Here is a 17430-nt window from a genome sequence, read left to right as displayed (position 1 = left end):
CGACACTGCCAGGCCTTGCAGTTGGAGTCCCTACACAGGGGCAGGTACCTCGTGGCATCTCTGATCTCTGCCTTTCCAGGGAATGCACAGTGCGTGGATCATGCCACTTCTATGTTGGTTGCGATTTACACTCCACTGGTGTGTGCCCACAGAAGGTGTGTGAGCGCTAAGGGCATCTGGGGTAAGAGTCCATAGGTGTGGCTGGGGTGACCACTAGTCAAGACAACTGGGTTCCAGGACCAAACCATTAGGCTTTATTACTTTGTATAGTTTTTTCCTTCTGAGAAAGCACTGCGTGTAGGTTCTGACTACTACTACTACCCATGTCTCAGAGTGTGTGTGAACGTGTACTTGTCCATGTGTCCGTGGACATGTGTGGAAGGGGGCACAGGGACGTTATTGCCCACTACTGTAATCAAGGGTCCGCAAGCAGGTCTGGAAAGTGCAGGTATGCTCAGATGACCCAAGCAGAGGGGTGGCTTCCTCTGTGTTCTCCAGGGCCGGTGAAGGAAAGAGACTTCTCTGGGGTCTGATGCACCACAAGACACTCCCGTCTCTTCCTCCCTGCCTTCCTTGAAGTCCACCTTGTAGGCTGTTCCCTTTCTGCCTCCTTCTGAGCCTTGGGAGCTCCCCTGAGGCACTGGGCCATAAGGATGGCTGGTGAATCCCTGAGAATCTTCCTTGAGTCTCCCTTCTCAGCTGGAGTCCCTACTGAGTGAACAGTTGGCTCTGGTTGTGTGGGGGGACTCAGGAAGGGAGGCTGAAGAGTACTTCTCCACCTTCTTTTTTGAGGCCCTGCCACAGCTTTGGGAATGGAGACCTCTCCTGGTGCTCTTGGCCTCTGGTAACTGGGAACTGATTCCCAGGGACACCCACCACCCCCACCAACCGGTCCAGTTCTCTTGGCCAGAGCCCCGGTACAGCCACAACTTCAGCCGTCTCTTATGGGAGATGACAGCCGCCTCGCTCATGCTGGAGCCTCCCTCCCGCCCCGCCCCGACACACACACATTCCACATGCCTTGGACCCCTATGGGAAAAGCTGCCAGAGGGTTCTTGTCAAGCATCACACCACAGCCACCCCCACCAACCTCACCAAACCCGATGTGTCTGACTCTTCCCAGAACCCCAGGAGGCAGGAGCCGATGGGCTCGACCCTTGTAGAAACTGGGGCATCCCGGAGGGGGCGCCCCCAGAGGCCCGCAGCGCCCCTGGTGAACCAGGGACAGACGAGGACCCCCGGGTTCCCCGGAGGTGGGCCTCCAAGGGCACCTGCCCAAGGCCACCCAGCGCGCCGCGGCCAGGGCGGCGGAGCAGAGCCGGACCTCCCAGCCGTCGGAGGGGGCGGTGACCGCCCGGGGCCTTCCCACGGCTCGGCCTGCGCGTCACCGCGGGGGCGAGGGGGCGCCGGGGCGCCGGGGCTGCGGCGCAGGAGAGGGCCCTGGGAAAGGGCGGCGGGGCCGGGGCCGGGGCGGGGCCGGGCCGGGGCGGGGCGGGGCGGGGCCGGGGGCGGGGCCCGACTTCCCGGCGGGGAGCGGGCACTGTCGCTCGGAAACCCAGAGCCTTTGCTTGCCATGAAGCGGCCCAGGGAGCCGAGCGGGTCTGACAGCGAGTCCGACGGACCCATCGACGTGGGCCGCGAGGGCGAGTTGAGGTGAGGGCCGGGATGGGGATACTGGGAGTGCCTGGACGGGTTCAGCGGGCCTTAGGACTCTCTCTCCATACGGCCTCCGGAGACGCAGGTGTGGGCGAAGGCCCGCAGGTGTGTGTGTTGGGGGGGGGGAGGTGCGAGTGGGGGCACGTGTGCAGCGTGGGCCGTGACACGCACGAGTGTCTGGATCCTCTGCATTTGAGGCCCAGGGTGCCGGGATGGAAGTGGAGTTCAGCTCTGGGGTTTCATGCCCAGTTGGTGATAGTCTTTCTGTAGAAGTGCCAGGTTGAAGCTATTGGAGAGGAGTTTTCCCTGAAGATCTTAGGAAACCCTCATCGTTCCACACCCAGCTGAGTAGGCAGAATAGCCATATTTTCTCTTTTCTACCCTAGCTTGGGTGCACTTTCCATCTAGTACACAAAAGGCTCGCAGCGGGGAAAGATCTCCTTCCCTTGAGCAAACTGTACTTTGGAATGAAGGTTTTGGTACCGAAGAAAATAATAGCTGACTTGCCAGTGCAGGGGCCTAGATTCCAATTCCAACACTCTTTCTAATGCACACCCTGCTGCCAATGCCTCTCAGCTCCTGGTAAATATTCTGACTTGCTTCAAACCTGTGGAACGAACTCCACCAGCGCCTTTCCACTTTCCCCAGTTCTGTGAACAATCTAAGCTTCAGTTTCCTCATCGGTGGAATGGGTGTAAATAACAGAACCGATCCCAGGTTTACTGGGAAGATCAAATAAGATGATGCATGTATGTCACGGGCTTAGCAGAGGGCTTAGCACATAGCAAATGTTTAATTCGTGTCACGCACCCAACATGTGATGCCCAGAGCCCTGAAAGAGCAGCAGGAACCAAGTGGGAGTCTGCAGACCCAAATCTGCCACCCACTCACCATGTGACCTTGGGCTGTTGCTTTCTCTTTCTGAGCCTGTTTCCTCATCAAGAAAATAAAAGGAAGATATGGAGTGGGAAAGGGAGGGGGGCTATCTGATCTCTCCTGACTCATCCAAACCTGACTCTCTAGAACAATTTGAAAGGGGGATTCAGTTCATCCTTAGGGATGTTTTTGAGCAGACTTTATCATTTCAGTGACTTCAGTTTTCTGAGACCAGGAGATCCTACCTCAATCACAAATCCTAGTAAAATGTTACCAGTTTCCAAGTATTTGTAGCTTATAACAGGACGTAAAGTAATAGATATCCCCCTTGAATCCTGTACATTAATTGGGTTTGGGGATATATAAAATACAATTTCCTATGCTACTTATTAGCATTCTTAAACTGTTTAGCAGAAATTGCTATTTAGAGAAGCAATTCTCTGAGTCTGGGCCTGCTAGGAGCAGGGGAAGGGCCCAGCACCATGTGGTGGTAGTGGAGGGGGTTCTCAAATTCAATGTCACTGGGTCTTCATGAATCAGAGGCATGAAATTGATGCCAGAGAGCTGGCTCTTTCTTCCAAGAATTTGCATTTTGGCCAGTGACCTGCCAGGTCACATAAAGACCATGGACAGAATGGAAGATGGAAGGAGAGACAGACTGTGGGCTGTGAGGGCACCCAAGCAGGGAGAGGTCACTTACACAGAGGGATCAGGGAGGGCTTCTTGAAGGTGGTGGCATTGAGGCAATGGCATAAAGGATCAGTGGGCAGATTTTTCCTACACGGCATTTTGTCTTTTTAGCCAGAGCCTTTTTAGTTAGAGACTGTCTAGATTCTTAAAGGAGCAGACCCTCTCAGAGCAGAGAAAGCAGTTGGACATCTGGCAGAGGCTGACTTATAGACCCCTCTTTGTAGCACTCACCAAAGGGCCCTCCCCCCAGCAGACATCAATGCTTCAATTCAGGGTGTGCTGAACGATGCCTGCTGTGGCCCAGACCCTGGGCTGGGCGTGGGGGGCCCAGATGTATCCTGCTAAGCCTCTGCCCTCGGGGAACTCTCAGAGAAGAAGAGCTTCATGTACAAAGAGAGCCAGATAAACAGTGGCAAGGGCCACAAGACTGGGGCAGCCAGTGTCCCTGGGGTCAGAGGCAGGGTGCAAATCCCCCACACTTGAAGACGTGAGAATAAGAAATAGGGTGTATTCCATTGTTACTGTGGGCGTCTGCCTGGTGGTGGCATCTTGTCCCATATGAGAAAAACACCCACAGATCTCCTATCTGAACCCAGCAATCCCCACCCCCCCCCAACTCCACTGACACATGCTGGGTCCCAAAGGAGAGTACAGCTTCTCTCTCCCCTCCCCCTCTGTGAACAGTCAGTGAACACCTGTCATATATCAGGCACTGGGTCGGGGCCTGTGGATCTTTCTTACATGATTTAAGGCACATGGTGGCCTTTGATGTCAGACCTGAGTTTGATTCTCACCACCATTAACATGGGCATTTCTGGACTTCAGATTTTCTTCCTTACAGCACAGGGAAGCTAATACCTACCTCATGGGGTGGGGGGGAGGGGGCTTTGATGAGGTAATGTTCCTAAACTGCACAGCTCCCTGATATAGCCCAAGGTAACTTCCAACAAAGGCTGCTCTAGAAGGGGTCACCATTCAATTGGAAGCTGCCATGTCCACAAGGCAGCTTGGCCTAATGAAAAGATCAGGAGCCTGATGATTTGCTGGGCATGATTCTTTTCTTTTTTTTTAATTTTATTTATTTATTTGACAGACAGAGATCACAAGTAGGCAGAGAGGCAGGCAGAGGGAGAGGAGGCTGAGCAGAGAGCCCACGCAGGGCTCCATCCCAGGGCCCTGGGATCATGACCTGAGCTGAAGGAAGAGGCTTTAACCACTGAGCCACCCAGGCAACCTGCTGGGCATGATTCTTAACTCTTTGTGTCTCTGTCACTCCATCTATCAAATGATTATTTTTCCTAATGCGAAATAGCCCCAGTAAGATTTAATTCACAGGGCCGTTGTGCAATAAAGGAGACAAGTGAATGTTGAAGTACTGTCTAGAACAAGGAGTACTGGCTATGGGACACACATGGTGGAGGAGGGGGTGGCAAAACGGGGTACACTGGGAAGAGCACTGGCTTAAAAGCCAGGAGACTTGGCTCCAGTTCTGGAATTTCCTCTAATTTGCTGTGTGGCCTGGAACAGACCCTTCCCCTCTCAGATTTGCAAGTGGGCTCAGCGCTCCTGAAAACCCTTCACTGGGGATATCATGATTCTGCCTTTGGTTAATGCAAAATGAGTGGAGTCATCTATCTGTAAGGGTTTGGGGGGGAGTGCCCCAGGGGGCCTGAGGGTGAGTGCTGAAGGCAGTCAGGACTGGCAGCCAGACCACCTAGAATGCTGCTCCCCCCGCAACCCCACCCCGAGAGACCTCCCCAGAAATCTGGCTAGGGACCACTGAAGGTCCCTGGAGCAGATCTTGGTGGTCGGCATATCTTCTCTGGGTCCGTGAAAATCTGCCTTATTTTCAGACTGTCAGACAAGAAGCTCTCACACCTCCCCCCAGTGTCAGGGCCAGATCACAGCCTGGAAGTGAGCTCTGGTTGAGCTCTTGGGAGCTTTAAGGATAAGGGGACTGGAGGGCTATTCAGACAGACAGGAAATAGGAATTAAGACGGAAAACAATGCTGATTTTGGAACCAGAAGACATGGATTCCCATGCTGGCTTTGCTCTTTAGCAGCTGCGTAGGCTGGGCAAGCTGACTTTGGTCTCCAAGCCTCAGCATCCTCATCTGTAAAATGGGGCTTTTGTTAGGCTCAAAGGAGGGAAATATATGTAGCGATGCCAAGAAAACTGTGAAGTGAGGTTTGCCTGTGAGATATGGGAGTTGGGGAAGGGGATAATACTACAGAGAATGAGTGACCAGGAGAGTGGATAAAGGGATTGCAGAGCTATTGTGTCCTACAAGGGGCGTGCCAGCCTCCTACAGATGGTCCCTGAGGAGGGATCAGGCTGAGGGGCAGTGACGTGCACAGTGCTAACCCAATACCCCTAGGGACTCCTTATCCAGTCGGGAGGGGGGGCAGACAAAGGTCATGTTTTAGTATCCCTTGGCTCTTGGGGCTTGTCCTGAGCATAGCTTTGTAAACAAGCTGCCCTACAGATCTCAGGATCTGGCCATCTGAGCCCTGGACCTAGCTTGCTGGGCCATTCCTCCCAGGAGCTTACCAGCCTTTCTCATCCAGATGTTTGGAAGATGCCCTTTTCCAGATGTAGCTGGACAAAGCCAGGGACATAGCAGGGGGATTTGATCACTGTTGATGTGAACTCTCCTGCAACCTTCTTTCTTCGAGCACTTGATGAAAATGATCTAGCCTCTCGTGCCAAGAGGATAATTACATGGGCTGGGACCCTCCTGGTGAGCCACATAGGCCCCCATTCCACAAAGGCCTGGGAGGTAGCATTTATGGTGTCACTTCTCTGGTCCCTGGTGATGCCAAAGATGGGGGCAGGAGGAGGGAATGCAACCATGAGCTCTGCTGTGCTCCAAGCACTGGCTGGGTACAGGGCCTGCAATGGTGAATGAGACAGACATGGTTTGTGACCTCAGGAAGCCTACGCACTTGCTGGAGAGATAGACATTAATCAAATAATCATATACATAAAAAACAACAAATGGGCATCCATGTTGTGAATGCAGGATGATAGGAGAGGGTAGATCACCGGCTATCTAATGGGAGGAGGGATGGCAAAAAAGGCTCTCCCTGGGAAGGTGGCATTTGTGTTGAGATCTGAACAGTAGTAGAAGGTACTAGCCAAGAGGCTGAGGCTTGGAGGTGGGGAGACAGGGAGCACCAGAGAATTCTAGGCTAGGGGAACAGTATGCGCAGCCACAGGAGGAGTAGAGCGTTCACAGGCTGCAGCACACAGAGCAAAGGAGGGTTGAGTCTAGGAGGTGACAAGAGCCAGCTGGGCCACCTGGAAGATGACAGCCTTGATCCTAAAAGCGTTGGGAAGGCCCTGAGGAGTTTTAAGAGAGTGACAAAATCAGATGTGTATTTAAATGATCACTAGGCCTGTTTGTAGGGGGTCAAAGGGGTGCAAAGGGATCCAGCAATAGTCTCTTGCAGCAGTCCAGGTGACAGATGACAGATTTTGTCCTCTGAGCAGGAGTGGAAATAAGTAGGACAGAGGAGAGATGTATCTCACACGGAATGGGCATTTTTGGATGAGGTGGGTGAGGACAGAAGAGGAATCAAAGGTAGTGGTGGCCAGGTGGCCTCACAGAGCTGGGAGATGGGGTGCCTTTGCTGAGATGGGGGCCCCTGGGGAAGACAGGGGTGGTGGTGGAGCAGAGCCAAGCTCAGGGGTACATGCTCAGATGTGTGGCATTTTGCATTTGGAAATGGCAGGGGAGTCCCCTTGTCTAAAGTTATTTGTTGCTAGGGCATCTCCCCCTGGGAGCGGAGTGTCTGGACGGCTGGGGCCTGGCTGACCGTGTCCAGTCCAGCCCTGGACCTGAATGGGACCTTCGGGGTGTTGGCCAAATGAATGGCCCTCTGTGCAAACCCGCGAATCCCCTGTGTTCCGGGAGAGACTCTGAAGCAGGAAACCGTTAGCGGGGCGAGCTGTTGGGCTGGAGAAGATATCGGTCAGTCGCGGCAGGAAAGCCGTCCCCCTCCCCCGGGGTGGGGGGCCGTTGCTGAACCTCTTCCCGGCAATGGGGACTCCCCGGGGTGCGAGCAAACATCCATCCTGTGCCAGGCCTGCGGAGGGGCGACCCGACGCGATGCAGGGTTGCAGCCTTCGGGGGAGGCCAGGGCAGCGTCCCGAGAGTCCGAGGGGGCCTGTGACCCAGATGCCGCCTCCCCCTCGCCCGGGCCGCGCTGCGTGGGAGGAGGCGGCAGCTGCCGGCGGGGCGGAGGGCGGGCGGCGGGCGGCGGGCGCGCCCGGCCCGTGGGAAGCGGCGGCATCTGCTCTTTCCACGCTCTTCCCAGCGGCTCCCTCTGAAACCCAACCCGCCGGCCCGGCCCCGCCGCCGCCGCCGCCGCCGCCCGTGCCCTCGCCCGCCCCGCCCGGGATCGGGTTGCAGGAGCGCGGCGGCCCGCTGCAGTTCCCCGACGCCCGCGGCGAGGAGCCTGGGGCGAGGCCGAGCGGATCGGGCCCAGAGCCCAGCGACCACCGCACCCCCCGCCCGCAACCTCCACCTCAGCCTTTGCGCGACCCTGGGGCGAAACCCAGCGCAGGGGCGACTTGGCTGGGGAGCAATGGGCCCCCACCCACGCCTGCCCTGCGCCGCCTCCCAGCCTGGGAGTCTTCGGCCGCTGCCGGGGAGACCACAACCAGCCTCGGAGGGGGCAGTGCCCGCCCACATCCCTGCCTCCTTCGAGTTCAGCCCGGGTCAGGGAGATGGTCCCTGAGCGCTGAAAAATCAGCCTTTCTCTTCTTCTGCAGCCAGATGGCCAGGCCGCTGTCCACCCCCAGCCCTTCGCAGATGCAAGCCAGGAAGAAACGCAGAGGGGTGAGTGTCTGTCTGGGCAGAGTTGCCGGTCCAGTCTTTGCCCTGAGTCCCCAGGGCCTGGCCAGGAGAACCCAGGTCAGAAACATCTCCCCATCCAGACTGCCTGAAGGCCAACCCTGGCTCTGCCGAGCTAGCAGAGAGACTTTGGGCAAGCCCCCTAACCTCTCCCTGCCTCATTTCTTCAGCTGTGTAACTGGGCCAGTGAGAGTGCCTACCTCACAGGGCTATTTTGAAGATTAAATGAATTAATGTAATACACTCAGGACACCTGACACGCAGTTAGGCCTTACTGTTTATTCTGGCCTCCCCTTCTCCTATCCAAGACCAGAACTTTCATTTCCTCCCGGGGTGCTGGGTGGGGGAACAGAAGAAGGTGGCTCCCTGACCGGCTCTCTGCCACCTCATCCCAGCCCCCACCCTCTTATGCCCTCAGGATGCAGCTGTGCTTCTGCCCTGGGCATCCAAAGACTGGGAATGGGGCAAAGACCAGCCCTGCCACTCACTTAGGCCTACCACTTCCTTCCAGTCCTCATCTTTATCTGTAAAATGGGGGTCATAATGTCTGCCCTGCTATCAGTATTCTGCTACCAGTAGGGGGAGGTGAGAATGAGGTTGTGTGAATGAGAGGCCCTCCCAGCCGGAAGCAATGCCTGTTCACCACCCAGCAACTGAAGGGTAACCTTGGCTGGCAGGAGCCCTCCGGGGCCTGCTGCGGGGCTGTGGCTGATGTCCCTGTTCTGATGGGTCAATCTCCTTCTGTGCCTGTGGTTGAGCATTTTGAACATCAGCCCTCCAGACCGCGACAAGAGATTGGAGTTCCACTCCCAGCTTTGCACTGCCTCGCTGTGTGACCTTAAGCAAGTCACTGCCCCTCTGAGGCAGTGAAACCTGAGCCTCGGTTTCCTCCCCGCTTAAGTAAGAACAGATTTCCCTCCCTCACAGAAGTATTGTGAGAGGAGATATGAGTCAGTGTCCCTCAAAGCACATTGGAAACCGGCGAAGTGCCTGTGAGTAAATTCCTGTCATTGTGTTTTAGATCATAGAGAAACGGCGCCGAGACCGCATCAACAGCAGCCTTTCTGAGCTGCGACGCTTGGTCCCCACCGCCTTTGAGAAACAGGTATGTGATATTCCTGTTGGTGCCAGAGGGAACCCCACGCAGATGGCATGTCATACTGATTGGCAGCAGCTCCTTGACGTGCTGCTGCCTCGTTTGCTGATACCTGTCACCTGCTGGTATCAGCCAGGGAGAAAAGGGGATAGAAATTTATATTGACTCTGGTGTCTCCAATGTTGGGGCTTTCTTTCCATCACCCCTTGACAGGGATCCTCAAAATGATCTTAAAGGGTAGAGACGATTATGCCCGTTACACAGATAAGGAAACTGAGGCACAGAGAGGTGAAGTACCTTGCACTTGATCACATACCTAGGAGGTCACAGAACAGAACTGGACCACAGAACTGTGTGCCTCTAGAGCCCCCTCACCCTCTGCACTGCTGACAGTTCCAGAGCTGTTTGAAAGCGGAGCAGGCTACTTGGGGTGTGAGCCCCTGCCACTGCCCGTGTGGGGTAGGAGCGTGGCAGTGGGAAGGGAGTCAGATGGAGAAATCAATCAGACAGTCTCAAAGGTTCTCCACCCTGTACTCCAAGGCACGGTCATGGGTTATGTGACTTCCTTTACGCTGGTCAGAACAAGTCGATCTTTCCAGAGGTGTTTGCTGAAATTTTCACAGGCCCAGCCATGACCTATACCTGGTCCCTGCCCTCAGGATTTCATGGGGAGAGTCTAACCCTCAGATTTTCCTTAGGAGACCAGGGGATTCTGGAGGCATAGCAAACATTGTTCAGGAGAAAGAACAGGGGAAGAGGAAGTGCTGTGGGGCTAAGAGGGTGAGCTAGATCTTGGGCATGGCAAATGTAAAGTTGGATTCCCAGGAAAGCTGGTCTAGGAGGCCGGTCGGTACATGGGAGTGGGATTCTGCAGATGATGCGCCAAGCCATGGAGGTTGACGAGACCTTCGGGGGAGAATGTGCAAGTGAGAAAAGGGAACCAGTGCCCACTGGGGAACAGCTCCATTTTAAGGGAACAGGCAGAGCAAGGTAGAAGAAGCCAGAAAAAGTCAAGGGAAGGAGGGGTTTGGGAAGGATGCTTGGCAGTGCAGGGGTGCACGTGGACTGAAACGGGAACAGAAGAGAATCTGTTCGTTTTAGAAACCTTGGCCAAAGCAGAAGGCTGCCTGCAGGCCGTGGTGGAGTGGGAGGAAGATGGGGACCTGGAGCCGGTGAGGGCTGATGACCACAGGGAGGGGGGCGAGAGGTCAGCGGGAGGCCTTCACATTCTGTCTTCTGTGCACACAGGGCTCCTCCAAGCTGGAGAAGGCCGAGGTCCTGCAGATGACAGTGGACCACTTGAAAATGCTCCATGCCACTGGTGGGACAGGTACCCTTGCTCTTCTCTCTGGGGAGTCATTCATGAAACACGTATCTGGGGGCTAGGTCCTGCAGATCCATTGGTGAGCAGAGTAGACATGGTCCCTGGCCTCAAGGAGCTCACGGTCTGTGGTGGGGCTGGAACAGGTCCAGGGACAGCAGCCACAAAGCCTGGCTCTCTCCTTTCAGCATTGTCCTCTCTGCTGTCAGCGTCCCCATTGGTCCCCACCTTGTCCTCAACTCTGCTCCTTCCAGCCTTAGCCCTTGGAGGAGCTCATCTACACAGACTGTCCCTACAGGTTCCCCACCTTAACCCCTACCCTCCTTAAACCTTAGCCTGAATGAACCCTTTCTTACTGGGGTCCCAGTTGAAACCTTGGGAGGGGCCGCCTGAGATGTTAACCCACAACTGTTTACTGGTGTGCCTTGTGGGCTAGTGCTGGGGTCCTATGGTGTCCTTAGCAGCACTGGGACCATAGGTCATGCTCACAGTTGAAGATCCGTCGTGGGATTGTAGTAGAACCCAAATGTAACTCGTGCTGTTATTTTGGGCTTGTCCATTACTGTGAAGTCGCGGAACAGTGGCTTTAAAAAGACTTCTGGACAAATGGAAATTCTGTCTGCATGAAGCCTCGCTATGTATTTTGGCGATTTCACAACTGAGAAATCTTGAAAGCTCCGCAGACCTGGGCCACAAAGACCTAAGTCCTAAAACCTTAGCTTGACCACCTTTGGAGGGGTCATTCACATTTCAAGTGACCCAGCCTGGTGCTTCTCCAGCTTCAGTGAGCCACAGTATCCTCTGGGGGCAGACAGCTACGGGCCACACCCCAGAGATGCTGAGCCAGGTGGCCTGGCCTGGAGGTTGGGAATTTGCATGTTTAGCAAACACGCACGATGACCCTGATGCAGGTGGTCACTTTGAGAACTTCTGCCAAAGGAATGCATGGCTAACAGCGAACACTTCTGATTCTAATCAACCAGTGGGGGAGAGCTCTCCAACTACATTTATGGGTATCCAATTCAAAGAAAAATAGTGACTAATATTTTGGCCAGCATTTTATCATTTCAAAATGCTTTCACCAATATTATCTCATTTGATTTTCACAAGAATCTCGAGGTTAGGGGTTGTTGGCATCCCCCTTCTCTGGCCAAGGGCTAACGGAGGACAGGACTGGCTTAGAGCCCTGGATTTGGGTTAGAATCCTGAATCGAATTGATTCAAATCCCATGGATTGTGAATTTGGCTCTATTACTTGCTAGCTTCATGACCTTTGACAGTGATTTAACTTCTCTGCGCCTCAGTGTTCTCATCTCTAGAACAGGAATGATAGGATTTTTCTGAGGATTAAATCAGATAATGGGAATTGAATGCTTTATAAGAACTCAGAATATGTTAGCTGAAGAAGAACAGCAAATGCAGAAACTGAATGGACTTACTCAAAATCACATAGCTAAGTATACAGCCTAGGAAGGTCTTGCCCTCAAGGAGGCCTGACTCCAAACACGGTCTCCTGCAGAGCTGCCCCTCTGTGGGAGCCTCAGCCATTAGCCAAGGACCAGATGTTTGCAACTAGAGTCATGAGGCCAGTGCTTATTGAGGCTGGTCTGTCTTTGCACGGAGGATGGTTGAGAGAAGGGCAGGTAGAAAGGCAGTGAGAACGGAATACCTCCGTGGCCAGGCCACCTGGTCAGACCTCCCTGAAACCAGTCAGACTGAGTAAGGATCCCAGCCTGGTGGCGGTGGCCACTGAGGACCAGAGTCAGGTCCTGCTTTTCTGACCACCCTGCAGGCGAGGGCACAAACTCACATGCCAGCAAGGGCCAGGACAGTCATATGCAGTTGAGCCCTGAACACAGGTTTGAATAGTGCAGATCTACTTACATGCAGAGTTTTTACACTAAGTGGAAACATTTTGGGAGATTTGCAAATGTTTAGGAAAAAAAAAAGGCACACATACCACATAGGTTCGAAATATTGAAAAAATTAAGAGAAAGTTAGGTGTGTCATGAATGTATAAAGTAAACAAAGATACAAGTTTGTTTTATCACTTACTACCTTAATATACACACACATTTATTACTGAAGTTAAAATTTAGCGGAACTTCCTCATACAAATCCTTTCAGATCATACACAGTGCCATTTGCAACACAGAGAGATGTAGACGTAAAGATGCGGTGGAATTGTAACTGTATCGAGCTAACTGTTGTATGTACATACTATACCCCAGGAATAATTTCCTAGCTGCCTCCTGTTACTCTTGCAATGAATTCACGTGTTGCCAAGTATCTGCTTAAGACCGCAGGTGGCACGAATCATCGTGCCTCAGCTGTCCGTCTTTCCAGACTGCTATTACAGTAAAAAGTGATCTCTGGTAGTTCTCATTACTAGTAGTTTTGTGGGGAGTCAAAAGTTTACTCAGGTGTTCAACTGTGCTGGGGGAGGATCGATGCCCCTAACCCCTGTGTTGTTTGAGGGTCAAGTGTAAATGAGGGCTAACTTAGAAGTCAGGGATGATTTCTGTCCACCGTTGCATTTAATTCCACCTGCACGACCCTGTGCGGCAAGTATTACTCTATGTCCATTTTACAGCCAAGGAAACTTAGGCTTAGAGAGATTAAGAGACGCGTCCACAGTCAAGCCACTAGTTAAGAGGCAGAGCTGGTATTTGAACTCAGCTCTCCTGGCCTCCAGAGACCTCAGGCGACGGTATGACACTATACTGCCTTCTCTGAGGAGTCCCCCCACTGACCCGCCCCGAAGGCTGCTGCCGCCACCTCCCATGGGCACAGGCCTTTCACGCCTGGCAAGTATTCACTTAAATGACATTATCCTGGTCACCATGTTTCTTCTCTGCATTCATCATAGATGTCGATGAAAATGGTACTCCATGTTTTATCATGCTTCCTAGTTCAGTGAACTCATTGGATCCTCAGAGTGCGTCCCCTCTACCCCACATAGGGGTGATTATTCCCACTTTGTGGAGGTGGAGACGGGGTCTCAAAGGAGTGAGGTGGCAGGCGCAAGGTCACACAGGCCTGACCCCAGGATCTGCTCTTGGCCCTTGCCTGGCCCACACCCTCACCATACCTCACTTTGCAGGATTCTTTGATGCCCGAGCCTTGGCAGTGGACTTCCGCAGCATCGGTTTTCGGGAGTGCCTCACCGAGGTCATCAGGTACCTGGGGGTCCTGGAAGGGCCAAGCAGCCGTGCAGACCCCGTCCGGATTCGTCTTCTCTCGCACCTCAACAGCTATGCAGCCGAGATGGAGCCTTCTCCCACGCCTGCTGGCCCCCTGGCCTTCCCTGCCTGGCCCTGGTCCTTCTTCCATAGTTGTCCAGGGCTGTCAGCCCCAAGCAACCAGCTTACTATCCTGGGAAGAGTGCCCGGTCCCATCCTGCCCAGCGCCCCCTCTCTCGCTTACCCCCTCCAGGCCCTCCGAAACGCTCCTGTGCGCAGAGCCACTGGCACCATCCTGCCAGCCCGCAGGAATTTGCTGCCCAGTCGAGGGGCATCTTCCATGCGGAGGGCCCGTCCCTTGGAGAGACCAGCTGCCCCCCTGCCTGTAGCCCCCAGCATCAGGGCTGCCAGAAGCAGCCACACGACACCCCTTCTACGATCTTCTTCCCCTGTACCTCCTGGCATTGTGGGGTCCCCTGCTTATGTGGCTGTTCCTGCCCCCAGACCCTCTTCCCCAGGGGCAGCTGGGAGGCCAGGAGGAGCTGGGCCCTGCCACTCCTGGGTCTCTGAAATCACTGAAATCGGGGCCTTCTGAGCTGGCTTCTCCCAAGGAGCAAGGAGGGTTCTTTTTCCAGGAGCTCTAAAAACAGTGCTGTCTTCTGCCCTGCTTCCTGACCTGGCTCCTGTCTGTGATGGCATTTCCCTCACCAATCAGAGGCCCCTTCCTCCTTTGGCCCACCTCCCCTCCTCACTGCCCATCCCAGCTTGTCGACCCAGCTCTCCTGGAGCTGTTCTGATCTCAGAGGCCTGGTCTCATTTCTTACCTGGGACAAATAAGTCCTGGGAGGGCCCCAACAAGCGTTGCCCAGACCCTTTCCTGTCGCAGCACACAGAGAGCAGCAGGCACGAATCTAAGGTCTGGGAACAAAGCTTGACCCTAAAAGGCACAACAGCCTCAGGCCGGCTGCTTAAGTCTAGAGAGTTCAGAATCCAGCTTGTGCAGTGACTGGTTCAGCCTTCCCAGGACCCCAGGGCTAGGACATAGTGTCTGCCTCACTTCCGGAGACAGTAAGAGAGCAGGGGACACAAAGTGGTCTCTGGGGAACCCCCGTCTGCCCCTATCTACCCCACTGCAGTGGGCCACAGGACAGGAACCCCCGTCCACCGCAGCCAAAGCCTGGGGGTTAGGGGCCCAGCATGGCCTGCTCGGGTATTCTGTCCCACTGCAGACCCCTCCCCTCCAGCTAAGCCACAGTTCCCTACATAGAGACTGGGAGGTTTCTGGGCAGCAGTAAAACTCCAAAACAGGAGGTCCTTACCAGCAGGCCTGGGACAGCACTCCCAGACAAGAGCCGGGTTTGAGTGGAGAACACAAAAGCTCCCTGCCTTTCACACCCTCACCATCCTCCAGATGCCTGATCCCTGTTGGGTGCACAGTGTGGAGGGTCACGTTCCCATGTGATGGCGCCCCAGGAGGAGCCCTCTTGGGATTCAGTACCAGACGTTTGTGCTGCCTGGTTTGCATCCGGCTCACAGAGCCCAGACTGTGGGACAGCCAAGGGCTGTCAAGCTGGACAAAAATAACTGCAAGGAGGGGCGAGAGGAAGGACAGTCAGAGGCGGTTCAGCCCTTCAAGGTCACATGGTGGGTCAAGGGCCTGAGATCCTGTTCACCCAGGATACCATGCAGCTGGCTCTGCTCAGAGGCCGTTTCATGACCCAGCTCCAGCCCTGGCCACTTGTCCTCTAGCAGAGGGAGCAAATGGCCTGGCCCCCATTCCCAGTGGAACAGCAGAGATCAGACAAGATCGGGGCAGACACGGGACTGACGTTCAGCTGGACCCGTGTTGCCAGACCTGTTGTTGAAATGTAGAGCCGCGTCTGTGCTTGCTGGCAAATATCTGCTTCCCTTGAGGGCTCCCAAATGCCCTCCTGCCCCGTGTGGCTTTCCCCCAGGACCCTGCGCTGATCAGTGCCAGGCTGACCAGAGGCTACGGCGTCCTCCGGCCGGCAATTCCTTGGTGCTTATTTGCGCTGGTTGGTAAATACGTCTTTCGAATGTCCCCCCTGGGAAGATTCTTTCACTCCCGCCCTTTGATGGGACTACCCACCCCAGAGACTAAATTGAGGAGATCCTTGGGCTCAGACATAGAATTTGCTAAAACCTTGGTGAAAGGGCCCTTTTGGAGAAATGGGACAGAGGGCAGAGATCATTTAAATGACCCAGAAATCTCTTTTGAAAACGCAAATTCCTCCAAGAGGCACGAAGAGCTAACATATTCAGTGTTCGTTCAGATTTCTGTGTTTCTGGATGCGTCTGAGACGTGCAGCCTCAGGGAGTAAGGGCAGAATCTCAGGGAGTGGGTCACCAGCCAGGAGGGCTCCTAAGGGAGACAAAGAGGGAGGGCAGGGCAAGTCAGCAGACTGCCAGGAGTTGGGAGAGGGGGCCAGGGGGAGGTGGCAGAAGGCAGAGCCCGACTTCACCTTTGTCATAGAGGGCGGGAAGAATGGCTGCTGTTCCTAATCATTCTCCACCCCAGCTCCCCCACCCCACGGCTCTCCCTGCTCCCAGGATACCAGGTCTGGGCTCCAGTCCCGCAGTTTTGACAACTTCATAACCTGAGAAGATGGGAAACCCATTCCCACATTTCCAGGACCCAATTGCAGAAGAATCTGTTGACACCACTGAATGAGTTGGAAACAGCCCAGAACTTTTCAGCATCTGAGTTGATCTTGGGTTCATTTTCCCCAAGAGATGGCGGGTGGGAAAGGTGACTGTGTATTCGTTTTTGGGGTTGAGAACTTGTATCTTCTGTTTCTATTCCCAAGCCTTTCTGGTGTCCCCGACTCCTACCCCCTTGCTGGGGCTGTAGCAGACATCAAATAAAATTGTTTCAGTTCTTCTAAAAACCTCTGAAAGATTCTTCTTCTTGAGATCTCTGGAGTCCATCCACTTCTCTCTGAGCCCACGGCTATCTGCCTGATCTGGCCACTTCACCTGTCCGCAGATCACTACCCTCCACAAGGTCACCTTGGTTCCCTCTTGCTTTGTCACTCAGTTCTCAAGGCAACCAGAGAGAGCTTTAAACGTGCAAATCATATCACACCAACCCTGGTGTAAAACCCAAGATAAAGACCACTCTTCTCATCCCACCAGCCACTTCCAGCCAATTCTAGTCTCGTTCGCTGTGCTTCTGCCACCCTGGCTTTCCGTCATTTCCTAGACATTCTGGCCTGTCTCCATCTCTAGGACTTGGCATACACGGTTCCCTTGCCCCGAATGCCCTTCCCCTACCTTTTGCATGGCTGAGCTCTTTATACTCTTGGCTTAAACTCACCTCCTCAGAGAAGCCTTCCTTGACTACTGTGCTTGAATAGTTAGCGCATCTATCTCAAAGTCCCCTCTTCTTTCCATCCCTGAGGCACTTACCATCACGCATCCGCACATCCGTGTGTGTTTACTTCTTGGTTGACCGTGTCCCCCACCAGCACATAAGCTCCGTGAGGCCACGGGTGTCTTGCTCCCGGCCCTGGATCCAGTGCCAAGCACTGTACCTGGCTCTAAGTTGGTGTTCAACAAATATTTGTTGAATAAATGAACTGGGGAGGTGAGGAATCTTCCAGACTCAAGCTGCTGGATGACACAAGGCCTCGAGGGGCGGACCCCCGACTGGCCGACTTTGCGGGAAGGCTGGAGAGCAGAGCGAGAGGCAGGGCCAAGGGACTGGAAGTTCTGGCAAATGGTGAGGAG

At 54.3% G+C, this 17430-nt stretch overlaps 1 protein-coding gene across 2 annotated transcripts; it reads left to right on the top strand.

Annotated features, from left to right (window-relative positions):
• Nucleotides 1–1536: 1536 nt before the first annotated feature.
• Nucleotides 1537–16589, top strand: HEYL (hes related family bHLH transcription factor with YRPW motif like). Of its 2 annotated transcripts, none has more exons than XM_044237896.1 (5): nucleotides 1537–1653; nucleotides 8000–8066; nucleotides 9103–9186; nucleotides 10426–10507; nucleotides 13602–16589. In XM_044237896.1, exons 1-5 carry the CDS (start codon nucleotides 1574–1576, stop codon nucleotides 14273–14275), a joined length of 987 nt encoding a protein of 328 aa, XP_044093831.1. In that variant the 5' UTR covers nucleotides 1537–1573; the 3' UTR covers nucleotides 14276–16589. The 2 variants fall into 2 exon arrangements, with proteins under 2 accessions (XP_044093831.1, XP_044093832.1); XM_044237897.1 differs by having other exon boundaries at nucleotides 1637–1653; nucleotides 8004–8066.
• The last annotated feature ends 841 nt before the right edge of the window (nucleotides 16590–17430 follow it).

This window comes from Neovison vison, chromosome 2 (assembly GCF_020171115.1).
Source record: "Neovison vison isolate M4711 chromosome 2, ASM_NN_V1, whole genome shotgun sequence".
NCBI lineage: Eukaryota > Metazoa > Chordata > Mammalia > Carnivora > Mustelidae > Neogale > Neogale vison.
This window is presented reverse-complemented; position numbering and strand designations above follow the sequence as displayed.

What these genes read in the sequence shown, in the direction of transcription:
- HEYL (XM_044237896.1), top strand. Translation starts at nt 1,574, where the DNA reads ATGAAGCGGCCCAGGGAGCCGAGCGGGTCTGACAGCGAGTCCGACGGA. An exon ending in CCAGGAAGAAACGCAGAGGG is followed by an intron (nt 8,067 to 9,102) that starts GTGAGTGTCTGT and finishes ATTGTGTTTTAG; the next exon opens with ATCATAGAGAAACGGCGCCG. An exon ending in CCACCGCCTTTGAGAAACAG is followed by an intron (nt 9,187 to 10,425) that starts GTATGTGATATT and finishes CTGTGCACACAG; the next exon opens with GGCTCCTCCAAGCTGGAGAA.